This window comes from Platalea leucorodia, assembly GCF_965183815.1.
Source record: "Platalea leucorodia genome assembly, chromosome: 8".
NCBI lineage: Eukaryota > Metazoa > Chordata > Aves > Pelecaniformes > Threskiornithidae > Platalea > Platalea leucorodia.
Window position 1 is genome coordinate 34,381,796 of NC_138830.1, and position 14,468 is coordinate 34,396,263.

The 14,468-nt window shown below is 43.8% G+C and overlaps 1 protein-coding gene across 6 annotated transcripts in view; it reads left to right on the plus strand.

Annotated features, from left to right (window-relative positions):
• Positions 1-14,468, plus strand: part of NLRC5 (NLR family CARD domain containing 5) — a 60,657-nt gene that overhangs the window by 4,840 nt on the left and 41,349 nt on the right. For all 6 annotated transcript variants that reach the window (XM_082319742.1, XM_082319741.1, XM_082319744.1 and 3 more), the window contains 2 exons: positions 338-638; positions 14,186-14,251. In XM_082319742.1, the coding sequence (XP_082175868.1) occupies positions 338-638; positions 14,186-14,251 (367 nt within the window). The remainder of the gene's footprint in view (positions 1-337; positions 639-14,185; positions 14,252-14,468) is intronic.

Genomic DNA, 14,468 nt, shown 5'->3' on the forward strand with positions numbered 1-14,468 from the left:
CACCACAGCAATACAGATGTCAACAGAGCTTTTCCCTCGCTGATGCCAGAGAGACTGACTCCTGTTGCTTGCTGCTGTCCCTTGCAGGACCGCTGCATTAGGCACTGTGCAGACAAGCACTGTGGTCCTTACACCATGTAATGGCTGGGCTGGGATTTGCCACATGACATGGTGAGAGTAAGGCAGATGATAGATAAGAAATGCTGGGTTGGACCAATGGGTAGAGAAGCAGATCAAGTCATCAAGGGCTGTGCTGGTTGCTTGACAGCAGAGCTGTTTGGGTGAACATCTCTCACTCCTATGCCCATCGCTACCCTCTCTGGTTTCATCCCTCTAGCCTCCATTTCAGAAGGATGATCTAGACCTGGAAGCAGCCATAGCAAACGCCCGCCCCCAGCTAGTGGAGTTCCTCAGTCACCGTCCTGACTGGCTGCTCACAACCTCCCAGCGCTTCCTCCCAGGGACGGCCCTGAAGGGCCTGGATAGCATCACTGACCACAGAGAAAAAGTCTCAGTGCTTCTTGAGTTGCTGGAGGAGGCTGGCAGTGCCACCTGGAAACAGTTTGCACAGTACCTCTGCATGGATTGCGACCTCCCCCTGGATCTGGAGATACTGCTCATAAGTTCTACGGGAGAAGGTAATAGAGATTGGACCAGCTTCCTCTGACCATCTCCAAACACAGCGAATGCCTTGGCCCCCCATAGCCAACAGACCAATCTAGGCAGTGAGACCACCAGTGCCCTCACTTGTGTGGTCAGTGCCTCATCAGTGAGAGGTGGCAGTCCTCTCCACGTCCAGGCAGCTACAAGCCTTTTTAACCAAGCCACTTGGTTTTAAAAATGCGCTGACTTTCCTTCTGGTTCACCCTCTCTGTCTTTCACCATAATAATAAGATCAGTCCCTCCAAAAATAGTTATTGCCAGCAAACAGCAATAGTTCACATTTTCAGATGTGCTTTTTCACCATTTGTGCTATGCTTTGCTGGTGTTGGTGGGCATTTTCTTGGGTCTTTCAATAAGAGTTCGAGGACATGGTATAGATGGACCTGGCAGTGTTAGGTTAACGGTTGGACTCGATGATCTTAAGGGTCTTTTCCAACCTTGACGATTCTATGATTCTATGAAGAGTTCTGTGGACCTTGTGGGAACCTGCGTGGTCCTATCATCTGGATTCCTGAGTTGGAAGTGTCCCCAAGGGCAAAGTCACTTTGCCCAGAGAAAAAAACAGTGTTCTTGAGACACTAATTAAGTTGTTTGAAATGCGGGGAAAAAAGGTGTGCTGTGCTGTAGGGATTCCCGATTGCTTTTTGTGAGAATGGAGAGCGTCACCATAGCTGTGAGAGAGAAAACATTGATGCAATAGTAGCTCAGGAGTTTCTTGATGTCAGTGATTTTCTTAATCAGGAAATTTATCTTCAGTCCATATTATTTGGTGAGAAAGTTAATTTTGCCAAGTTTTCTCTTCCTGATTTCTTGAAGGAAGGTTTTGAAACTGCTGAAATTTGTTGTGGTATTTTTTTCTTGGAAGCACAACTTTTGGCTTAGAAATGCAAGTTGAGGTAAAAAAAAAATTGACATAAAAAGCCAAAACCAATAAAAATTGTGCATTTTCTTTCCAATAAAGCTGAGATTAAATTTTTTGATAGTTTTATTTGAAGAAGAAAAAAATACTACCTTTTTGTTCCATGGATTTTTAATTGCTATTTTTAATTTTCCTTATCCAGAAAGGCAAGAAATACATAAGTCTTAAAATACTCACGCCACAAGAAAATAACTTCCCCATATCTCTCAGCAGTTGGAGGCAGTGGCTTCAGAGAAAATCATGGGATTGGTAAAGAGTGCGGTCAACACACAGCGTGTTATGTTGTAGACTATATGTGTGCACGTGCTCTCTTTTATGAAAGCCTGTGGCACGAGCTAAGCTGCGCCTCTCCCTTACTGGATTACTGGTTATTAATTCTTTTCTGTTAACATCATACTTTGCAGGAAGTCTTACACAAGGAGTCCTCAGCAGTACTGTTTTTCACATCCTGCTTGCAGTAACTTGTCATTACTTGCATTGGTTGGACAGATGCAGCCTTTGGTAACCAAGTGGTTGGCTCATTGGTAGGTGGAGGAAGTTGGCTTGGCTTTTAAAGGAAGAGCAGAAAGACTATTCAGGAGTTGATGCAGCAGAAACCATTGCAGAGTTGTCAGAATCAGAGCTTAAAAGAATGGATAGTAGCGGTTCTAGGGCTTTCTTCAGGGGTGAATTTGGGACTGAGGCCTTCCTACTTGGTGCAGATCATGAAATGAGGGATTTATTTTCAAGATCCCTCCTCTTCCCCTGGCACTTTTCAGCAGCATCCATCACCCGAATGTCAGTCAGAAGCCTTTGGTGCAATGTGAAAATACTGAAGGTATGTGCCACCACTGAGCGATGTCCCTGGGTCCTCATGTAACAGCTGCTGGAATAACTGGAAGCTGCTAAATTCTGAGTTGCCTTCTCAGTCACCAGGTATTCAGTTTCCAGAAAATGAATGACCTGGTGCCCAGGTCCTCCCGGTGTCTCACAGCAGAAAGAGAGAGAAAGGATGTGATTCTGGCATCCGTCTTTGTGAGAGGATAAACAGTGGAGGTAGCGGCAAAAAATAAATCCAAATTATCACAGAAAGCTGCTGTCAGTTTGCAGTGTCCTCCTGAAATGTGTGCTGGGGGAAAAAAAAAAAGGCAGGAGGAAATGAAGCCTTGTGTTCTGCAGGCTGCAGCACAGAGGAGTCACTGAACCGGGACCCTGACAGCGTGTCATGGTTTAACCCCAGCCAGCAACTAAGCACCACGCAGCCGCTCGCTCACTCCCCCATGGTGGGGTGGGGGAGAGAACCGGAAAGGTAAAAGGGAGAAAACTCGTGAGTTGAGATAAAGACAGTTTAAAGGGAGAGAACTCATGAGTTGAGATAAACGCAGTTTAATAATTGAAGTAAAATAAAACAGAACAGTTAAATAGGTAAAGCAAAAGCCGTGCACACAAACAAAGCAAAACAAGGAATTCATTCACTGCATCCCATTGGCAGGCAGGTGTTTGGCTATCCCCAGGAAAGCAGGGCTCCATCATGCGTAACGGTTACTTGCGAAGACAAACACCGTCATGCCGAGTGTCCCCCCCCTTCCTTCTTCTTCCCCCAGCTTATATACTGGGCATGATGTCATACAGGATGGAATAGCCCTTTGGCCAGTCTGGGTCAGCCATCCTGGCTGTGCTCCCTCCCAGCCCTCCCCGCCTCCCCACCCCCTCCCCACCCCCGACATGTACCCAGCAGAGCATGGGAAGCTGAAAAGTCCTTGACCAGTGTGAGCAACTACTTAGCAAATATTTAGCCACAGCTTCGCACTACTTAGCAAGAACCAAAACATCAGTATCACAATGCAGAGAGCAAAGTGCAGGCCTTGTGTCCTGTAGAGGTGCCTAATGTTGGTGGCAGGGAGTGGGTTTGCTGCTGGATTGCCTGTTGATGAAAAATAGATGATTTGAGGGAAAAGCTGCTCTTCATATTTTTCCTGCTGTGTGAATTTGGGGACTGGCTAAGGCTCACACTCACAGCAACAGGAGCTTCTTGTAGAGCTGGCTCTGGTTCTTGCTGAGGTTTGCCAGTGCCCTCAGTAGCTTATAACTTGTGTGTTTGCATCTGCTGTTTGCATTCCCTGCTCATGGCCAGCCAGAGGCAGGCTTTTAGCACTGCGCTCCCTGAGCAGTGAGCACTGCTTGCCCATCTCTGCTGGTGTTACCCATTTTAAATCGTAGCTCCCAGCCTACCCTTTGCAGTTCCAGCTGATAGTATGGTCACAGAGAGGCTTTTGCCTCTGCTTTTCACTCAGAGACTGCTTCTGTGTCATGGCACTGCAAATACTGTATCTTGTGTGTCATATGCAGTTTTCAGATCTTGAAAACAAAAGTGACTTTTCTGTTCTGCAGACAGAGTGTTGGTGCTAGCTGCTGTGCCACCCTAGTGGGTAGGCAGTCAATCTTGCAAGTTGCTGGTGGAACAGAAATTTGAAAATAGTGCTGAAAGTTACTAGGACCAGTTAAGAAAGGAAAGACTCATACCTCTCTCGGCTCTGCCCATTCTCTCCATCTCAGAGCGCGCCATAAATGAACAAGGAATTAATCACCGTAAACAGCTGTGGGAATCTGTGGGCTGTGCATTCTCCAGAAATGGCTGCTCCCTGCGCTGTTCCCCGCCCTGTTCCCCAGGGTAACAGAGCAGTTCTTGTGCTCAAAGCAAGGCAGATGCATTGCCCAGCCTACAAAAAGACTCACCAGTGAGGCAGTGGTGGTCAGTCTTGGAAAATGCAGGGCAGCTTTTCACAGCAGTATATCTAGCTCCTTCACCCAGTGCTCTCTGGCCAGATGAACTCGTGGAGGCTGACCTGGCAGCTGGCTTCACTCACAAGGAAACTTTCTGTGGAGCTGAGATATGTCTAGTCATTGATATTTCCTGTGATACAAAGATGGGTGTTCTCCGAACCCCCTTGCTTTCTAACTTCCTTCACTGAGCTGGGAAGCTAGGTGCGGCTGCATAAGGAAACCGATGTAATGAAACTCAATAACAACAGAGTGTTATTAAGCAGGCATTTTATTGCAGCGCTGGGCAGCACTGGGGATTCTCCACCATGAGTGCTCCACCGATTTGGTAGACTTTCAGAGATTATATACTATAAAGTCGTACATATTCACAGATTTCCGAGAATTCATTTACATAGACATGAGATTTCCTGGAACTTATTAACTATTCTAACTACTCTCTAAATCACAAAGGCCTTTCTTTGGTTTAGCTGAGTGACTAAGATATTTAAAATATCATCCTCCTTGCCCCTAGGCTTTAATTCTTTCAGGAGGCATTTTGGTGCAGTGGCTTTGTCTATCTTGGCTTTAACCCTTTCACTTTCATTCCCCTCTTTTCTTTAAACTTTGTAAATTTCTTTACAAAGGTCTTAAGTTTTCATATTTTATCACCTTAGGCAAGGCCCAAACTCTCATAGCCATTTTCTTCAGCTTATAACAGAAAAGGCAATTGACTACTGTTAGTGTAATAACAAACACCAATAATATCAAGAGTGGGTGGACTAGAACATTCAAAGTTTTCTCTGCAGAGGGTGAGTATCTCAAAAAGATACCCCACCAATGATGGGCGGTATCTTTAATTTGACTAGACAGTCCAACAAGTTTGTCCTTAGTTATTACTGTTTTCTAGTGTCTTATTTAGTTTCTTTAAATTTAGTTTCTTTAAATGTTCTCTGAGTTCCTGAGATTGGTTCAAGATTTTGTTTAATTTTTCCATATATGCTTGCACGACTTATATTTAAGCTCTCATAATGCCAAAACATTGCCACTTGTTCTTCTGTATATGCGAATAATGAATATATTTCACATAAAGGGAGTGATTAGGAGATATTCTTCAACTACCGATCGGTTATTAGTTACTAAACACACATGTCTCGCATTAATTTCTACAAACATTTCAAACACATCAGGAGACAGGACTGTCCATTTGCAATTGTTAACAGAATGTTCTAATAAGCGGGGTTCATATAATTGAGATTGTTGTGCACATAAGATACCATCAGAGGTGGTCTCACAAAGATCTAAATCATATGTTTGTCTCAGGTAGTGGCAAAGATTTTTCAGGAATAATACCTCAATACCTTAATACCTCACCTTGTTCCGCAGCTCCTCTTGCCTCGTGATCAGCCAATTTATTTCCCACTTCCCTGTCAGTGTTACCTTTCTGATGCCCTTTACAGTGCATAATTGCCACTGCTGACGGAAGTTGTACAGCATCTAAAAGTCGCAAAATTATATCAGCATGTTTTATGCCTTTCCCTTGAGCCGTTAAGAGTCCTCGTTCTTTCCAAATTGCTCCATTGTATAATTTCTTCTTCTTTAATTTGGGGTTCAGTAAGACCCAAACTTAAAATTTCAATGTGATTTTCGTCGGGTATTTTAAATTCAATTTCCCCATTTCTAAATTTTATTTTGGCATTTAGTTGTTCTAATAGGTCCCTCCCCAGTAATGGTCTAGGAGCCTCAGGCAGGTAGAGAAATTTGTGAATCCCCACTCTTCCCAACTCTAAATTTTAATGGTCTCAAGAAAAAAGCCTTTTCAACCTGCCCAGTTGCCCACAACATTAACATTTTGTTCACTTATAGGTAACAAGGTTTCATTCAATACAGAGAATGTGACACCTGTGTCTATTAAAAATTCTACAGGTTTCTCTTCTTTCCCTAGCTGAACTTTTACCAATGGTTCCGCTAGGGAGGATTCCCCTGGTCCCTGTCAATCATTCTCTTGTATTTCTGCCACAGTCTTCAAATTACGTGTCTGCTGGGGGCATTCCTTTTTCCAGTGTCCGAACCCTTTACAATAAGCACATTGATTATATCTCAAACTACCCCTACCTCTGTTACTCATTCCTCGCCCTACCTGCCCAGCTCCTCCTGTTTGCATTCTTTCCAAATTTTGCTGAGCTAACGCAGCCACTATCTCCTTTCCCAGTTTCCTTCTGTCCTTCCCCTCCCTATTCCAATATACTCTCCACGCTTCCTCCAGCAACTTTTCTAAATTCCTTGTATCTGGTTCCTGAAGTTTCTGAAGTTTCTTTCTGATATCATTAGTGGATTGTCCCAAAAACAGAGATACCAGCTGCTGTGTGGCAGCTTCTGACTCCAGTTCCATAGTAGTAAATCTTCTCACAGCAGCCCATATGCGACTAAAAACTCCATGGGCGTTTCAGTCTGCCCCTGAATACAAAGCAGACCAGTTAACTGCCTTTGGGATCGCATGTTCTATTCCAAGTTTGATCCAGGTTCGGTATCATTGCAACAAACGGTACTGAGCTGGATCATTAGGGTCCCAACCCGGGTCCCTGGAGGGCACATGATCATCGGCCGTGCCCTGTAAAACTTGTCGCTCAATCTGGGTTTCTACATGAGCTCAGGATGCCTTTAATACAAGCTGCGTCTCAGTTTCAGTCATAGCATCTAGCATAAGATCCACATCTTTCCAATCCGGGCCCAAATTCTTAGTAATCCACTCAAACCTTTTTGCAACCCCACTTGCGTCCTCTCTGTACCCCTTAACTGCATCCTTCCACTTATCCACATCATCCATCTGGAAAGGCACTCTTATTACCGTGGGTCCCCCAGGGTCCATTGCCTGCCTTAAAGGTGCCTCTATAATAGGTCTCATTTTACTGCGGGTCCTGGTCATAATTGGAGTATGTCTCGGGGAAATACAGGGTCCCGTGTCTCCTTCTGAAACCTCCTCCTCACTGTCTGGGACTGTTGGAGAGGTTGAAGTTGAAGCTGGTCCCAGACCCAGGGGTGCCACATAGTCCTCTATCCTTTCTTCCGCCTTTCTGCGTCTCTCTCTCACCTTCAAACACCTCTGACCAATACTACATGCTGAACAACATCGCTTCAACTTCCCTAACTCTTTCTGATTTTCCTTTTCCGAAGCTAACACCATGGGATCTTGGGGGGCAAAATTAAAACCACAATCTTTCTGCCACTCAGGGTGATTTCGGAGGGCGAAAAACATCTGCATACATAGCTTCGTCCCGTTTTCCCTCCCTCCTTAAAAATAACAGGAGTTGCAGCAAGGCATTATACTTCAGAGTCCCGTTCAAAGGCCACTTTTCTTCATCATCTAATTGATACAATGGCCATCACTGATTACAATACTTAATTAGAGTTTTCTTATTCACATTTCCTCCAGGAGGACCCCCTATGTCCCTCCAGTGATGTAAAATGCAACCTAATGGAGTTTTCTTTGGTATCTCTTTACTTTGCTGTGACCCTCCCATTTTATTGGTCCCAGTTCTCTCCTGTATTCCCGCAGTATCTTAACAGTTAGTTCCACGGTTCGCACTTTACCACTTAGAGGGTTACAGAATTACTGTTTTACATCCATACAACCTTTTTCTTTTGCTTTGTCCATCTCTGGCCGTTTCCCTCGCAGGACAACGAAACCGTGGATCAGGACTCCGCACTCACTTTGTACTAAGAGTACGTCTCATTCACACACGCACAGGACAGTGTAGACACTTTTGACAACAAAACGCTCACATACCAATACAATGAACAAAAATCCTAAAAGCAAACACAGAGCAACTACTTGTCCTTATAACATGCCAAACACAATCCCAAAATCAAATAACCGAGTTCATACAAAAATTCACGGATGCTTCTCCTCACAGTTCGAATCTCCCCAAGGGAGAAACGGAGTATTCAGAGAGTCCCTGAAATGAAGCTCAATAGCAAAGAAGTTACTATTAAGCAGGTGTTCTTTATTGCAGCGCTGGGCAGCATTGGGGTTCTCCACCATAAGTGCTCCACCGATTTGGTAGACTTTCAGAGATTATATACTATAAAGTCCTACATATTCACGGGATTTCTGAGAAATCATTTACATAAACATGATATTCCCTGGAACTTATTAACATATGCAAATGTCCAATCCGCATGCGCAGTCGTCTTTCTTGGTGGTCTTCAAGTGGTCTTTGGGGGTCTTCAGATGAAGGCTCATAGTCTTCATTGTGTTCGCTGATTGACCTTTGCTTCTGCGCAAACTCAGTCCTAGGATCACGTAAAAGGTGTCCTTCAGGGCTGTTGTCATTCTTTAGTGACTTCCTATCTTCCGTGCATTTGTTCTCCCAAGGCCCAGTTGTCTGAGGTGGGATTATCTCAGAGCCCCCTTATTTTACAACCGTTCCAACTACTCTCTAAATCGCAAAGGCCTTTCTTTTGTTTAGCTAAGTGACTAAGATATATATCTTCCTTGCCCCTAGGCTTTAATTCTTTCAGGAGGCATTTTGATGCAGTGGCTTTGTCTATCTTGGCTTTCACCCTGGGCAGGGACTACACCGAAGGCATACTTTAAATCTGTTTGCAGTCCTTTGGTAAGCTCTAACGCCCTCACTAGAGCAATTATTTCAGCTCGTTGTGCAGGTGTGCCCTTAGGGAGTGACTTTGCTTCCACCAGTTGGTCTGTGGTGGTCACAGCGTAGGAATTCCGTTCTTTACAAAACTGCTCCCATCAGTATACCACGTGTGGTCGGCTTCCTCCAGCGGCTCCTCCTTCAAGTCTGGTCTGCTTGCATCTTTTACTGTGGTTGGTTCTGGGGTCCTGCAGATAGTTTCCTTTCGGTCATTCCCAAGCTGTCTTTGTCCCTTAGAAATCACGAATCCCAGGTATATTATTTCTTTTTTTCAAGATCTGGGCTTTCTGTAATGAGACTCGGTAACCACTTAGTCTGAGAAAATTTAACAAACTCACAGTCCATTCTTTGCATTCTTCCTTGGCTAATTGATTTCCAAAAATGGGGGGGCTATTCTTAAACCCTTGAGGTAACACTGTCCAGGTTAGTTGGGTTTTCCGTCCTGTATCCTGGTTTTCCCATTCAAAGGCAAATAAACCGTGGCTTTCAGGAGCCAAGGTGAGGCAAAAGAATGCATCCTTTAGGTAAACCATTCATAGGTTTATGAGTTTGCCACTACCGGATACAGATCTTCAACTACCATCTGATTTATTGCATGCAAATCCTGAACTAATCGACGATAAGTTTTGCCATCAGGCTTTTTGACAGGCAGAATAGGAGTGTTATACTCTGAAGAACATTCAATTAATAGTCCGAATTTTATAAATTCTTCTATAATGCTCTTCAGTCCTCGCCTGTCTTCCAATTTCAGGGGATATTGTTTTACCCTAACAGGCCGTGCTCCTTCTTTGAGTTTAACAACAACCAATTCTGCATTTTTAGCCTTTCCTGGTATTCCTGAGGCCCATACTCTTGGGTATACTTGGTCTTTTATTTCTTGTATAATTTCTTCTTTCCTAATTTGGGGTTCAGTAAGAGCCAAACTTAAAATCTCAATGTGGTTTTCTTCTGGTATTTTAAATTCAGTTTCTCCATTTTTAAATTTTATTTCAGCATTCAATTGTTCCAATAAATCTCTTCCCAAGAGTGGTCTAGGGGCTTCAGGCAGGTAGAGGAATTTATGAATCCCTACACTTTTCCCCATTTTAAATTTTAATGGTTTCAAAAAGAAAGCTTTCTCGACCTGTCCGGTTGCTTCCACAATATTAACATTTTGTTTACTTACAGGCAATGAAGTCTGATTTAATACTGAAAATGTGGCACCTGTATCTACTAAAAATTCTACAGGTTTCTCTTCTTTCCCTAGCTGAATTTTTACCAAGGGTTCCGCTAGGGAAGATTCCCCTGGTTCCTGTCAGTTAGCTTCAATGTCAGTAACCACCACCGACTTGCCCAATCTCGGGCAATCCTTTTTCCAATGCCCCATTTGCTTACAATAAGCACACTGATCCTTCAGGAGGGGTTGATTTCCTTTAGGTGGGGCACTTACACCGCTTCTCACGGCTCCTCTCCCTCCATTAGTGCTGTTTCCTGATGGGTTCCGAGAGGGTACTTGGCCGCCCGTGGTGCGCAAAGCAGCCACTGTAGCATTGGCAGTTGTTTTGCCCATTATTCTCTCTTTCTGACTATCTCTATTCCGATATACTTGCCATGCAATCTCCAGCAATTTCTCTAAATCTCTTGCATCTGTTCCTTGCACTTTCTGTAACTTTCTCCTGATATCATCTGCCGATTGTCCCAAAACCAAGGATATTAACTGACCCTTTCCCTCCTGGGAGGTAAGGTCCAAAGGAGTGTATTTCCACATTCCTTCCTTTATTCGGTTCAGAAAATCAGTAGGGAATTCTTTTTTATCTTGTTTGATCTCATACAATTTGGATGAATTTACTGATTTTGGGACAACATTTCTTATTCCATAAGCAATCCATTACCTATACCGCACTAATAGGTCCCGGGCTCCCGTCTGGTTAGGGTCCCAACCGGGACTGGTGATTGGAACATGGTTATCAACTGTTCCTGGCAAAGCCCCAGCCAGAATCAGAGCCTGTACCTGTGCTCTGGCCGCTCTCACAACCATCTGTTTCTCTGACTCACTAAACACCACACCCAACATTGCATCCACATCCTTCCACTCAGGGTCCTGAGTTTTCACAATCAATTCAAATCCTTTAGCTACCTTCTCGGGATCACCCCTGTAATTCCCTGCAGTAATTCGCCAACCATCTAAATCTGCTAGAGTAAAAGGTACTTTAATCCTGACAGGTCCTCCCGTCCCCATTGCCTGCCTTAGTGGAGCCTGTATAATAGGTACCACCTTACTTTGAGTTCTAGTAGAATTGGGGAAAAATCCAATATAATTTTCTTCCCTTTCCCTTGCCTCCGGTCCTTCACTCCCTACAGCACCAGCATCTGCTTCTCTATCACCTTCTCTTTCTGGTGGAGGCAAACAATCTTCTAATCTCTCATTCTGTGAACCAGCCTTTAAACATCTTTGTCCAATGCTGCAAGCTGAGCAACGTCTTTTTAACTTGTCGTTTTGCTTATTTTTCTCTTTTTCTGTCGCCAGGACTGTAGGGTCCTGGGGTGCTAAATTAACTCCACATTCCTTTTTTGCCACTCAGGGTGATTCTGCAGAGTGAAAAACATATCTGCATAAACTACTTCATCCCATTTTCCTTCTCGTCTTAAGAATAGCATAAGTTGTAACAAAGTATTATAATTCAGAATTCTGTTAAAAGGCCATTTTTCTCCATCATCCATGGCCACCACAGACTGCAATATTTTATCAAAGTTTTACAATTCACACTTCCTCCAGGTGGTCCCCCAATATCTTTCCAGTGAGCCAAAATGCAGCCCAAAGGGCTCTTTTTCAGAGCCCCTTTGGTTTCCCATTTTGGAATTTATAAAACACAAGGACAGGGACTAAAACTCAAACACTTACACGCAACTGACAATTATTATAAACACAACAACATTATAAACACAAAAACAGCTGCTACTCCCAGATAATAAATGTCAACATAATCAAAGATTTTCAAATACACATATGTCTGACATATACGTATATCACGTATGTGTATGTAAACCAAAATCAGATACAGATGCACAAACAAATGATCGTACTAATCAGATGATCAATACATATCGTACATGCAAATATATGCCACCTGGCAGGGTTCTCACGAATCGCAACTTACGAGCAGCTTCAAATGACCGGTCCCAAAACAAAATAAAATGCCTTTCTTACCAGTGGTCCTTGTCTGTCCCCGCCTGGATCCGCCGAATCGGGGAGTCCCTCCGGAGAAGTCTCCGGCGCCGGCCAAGGGAGTCTCCGACTCAGGGGTTCCTGCAGCTGGACAGAGAGTGTCCCATCTGGGGTGCCAAAACTGATACAAAGATGGGTGTTCTCCGAAGCCCCATGCTTTCTAACTTCCCTCACCGAGGTGGGAAGCTAGGTGCGGCTGCGTAAGGAAACGGATGTAATGAAACTCAATAACAACAGGGTGTTATTAAGCAGGCATTTTATTGCAGCGCTGGGCAGCACTGGGGATTCTCCACCATGAGTGCTCCACCGATTTGGTAGACTTTCAGAGATTATATACTATAAAGTCGTACATATTCACAGGATTTCCGAGAAATCATTTACATAAACATGAGATTTCCTGGAACTTATTAACATATGCAAATGTCCGATCCGCACACGCAGTCATCTTCCTTGGTGGTCTTTGGGTGGTCATCGGGGTCTTCAGATGAAGGCTCGTAGTCTTCTTCACTGTGTTTGCTGACTGACCTTCATCCCCTTGCAACTTTCTTATTTTCCGTGCATTAGTTCTCCCAAGGCTGAGTTGTCTGAGATGGGATTATCCCAGAGCCCCCTTATTTTACAACCATTCCAACTACTCTCTAAATCACAAAGGCCTTTCTTTTGTTTAGCTAAGTGACTAAGATATTTAAAATATCATCCTCCTTGCCCCTAGGCTTTAATTCTTTCAGGAGGCATTTTGATGCAGTGGCTTTGTCTATCTTGGCTTTAACCCTTTCACCTGCTCCTGCTTTCTTTCAGGTCCATCACATGGGTTTATCCTGCTTTGGGTGGACATAAATCCTAAGGAGGAGTGGAGAACAATTGCAAGAAATGGGGCTGTGGGCTTTGCTACAGTGTGTAGCTGGGATATGTGGTACTGCTCTTTGGTTTATCTCTGTCTCAAATCTGCCAGGCTTCTTTCAGACACTCAGAACCACTTTCTCCATGCCCTACATAACTTTGCAGTGCTTGTGGTGTAAGTCTTGGATTAGGCTGTCTGTAGCCCTTAATACTCTCTCTACTTCTGTATACTCCTCCAAACCCAGAACTGCACGTACCTCATTTTTTTTTTTTTGCCAGCAGCTGTGCTGCCGGTAGGGTAATTTCCTAGGATGCTTTTTCATGAGCTGTTAAGATATTTTTTTGCTAAGGTTCTGGCACTACTTAGCACTGTGCTTCTAAGCAAATGAGGGGATTAAGCAAAAGGTTCTGAGCATCACTTGCTAAACCTAACACATTTCTTGCAAAACATGTCTTTTAAAAATTCACGTTTTTTCCTGCAAAGATTTTCAAAGCCAGGCTTCCACTAGCAGCTTGTACCTCCCTATTTCTGATGTCCCAGCTGCTGTTGGCTGAGAACAGTAAGATTTGGATATTAACAGCTCTGTGAAGCGGAAAGTCATGTTCCAAGATCAGATAAATATTGAATCATTGTTGAATGTTGAATAGCTGATCATGTGTCCCAAAGAGGAGGAAGGACCTGCTTGACTTCTCTGCAAAAATGCTCAAGTGGATAGAACAAGGAAGTAGCAGATCACACTGTGGCAGGCAAGACTGATGCCTGCTTTGATTGATTTTCCACTAGGAAAATCTATATAAATAAACTGAAGTGTTGGACTGAATTGCCTGGAGAAGTTCAGGGAGCTCTGTTACTGAAGGTCTTTAAACCAGGCCAGACCCCTAGGTCACTCTGTAGCGTATTTGGAGTGGGACAAGAGGATGGATTAGCCTCACGAGGACCAGCCCAAGCTGTCTTTCTATAGCTAGATGCACCTCTGCTCCTCTGCTTTTACTTCAACATTTGCAAAAGCAGTTCTGTAAACTCAGCCTGAATTTGCAAATAGTTTTGTCTCTCCAATTTTGCCTCTTCAGGTCCCCAAATGCTTTGCTGGAAAGTCTTGCCCAGCTATAATAAGCTGCCATTCAAAATGCTCTTTTGACACATTTCTGATTTTCAATTTTCAGGGTGCGGTCGCCGCCACCGTCGCAGCAGCTCTGTGAGCGATGAGGATGTTAAAAAGCAGCGACTAGGTATGTAGATGTTCCAGAAGCAGAGTGGTGGTGTGCTTTCCTCTGAGGAAGAACCTATTTAACTTTTTTGCAGAAACACCCAAGAAATCAACCTCCTGCATTGAGGGAAACTTTTGTTTAGTAGCTGCATAAACTCCTAATGCAACAGGTTATAAAATATGCAGACAACAGGACCTGGAAAATAACAAGAAACATCCATTTCCATTTCAGAGATATA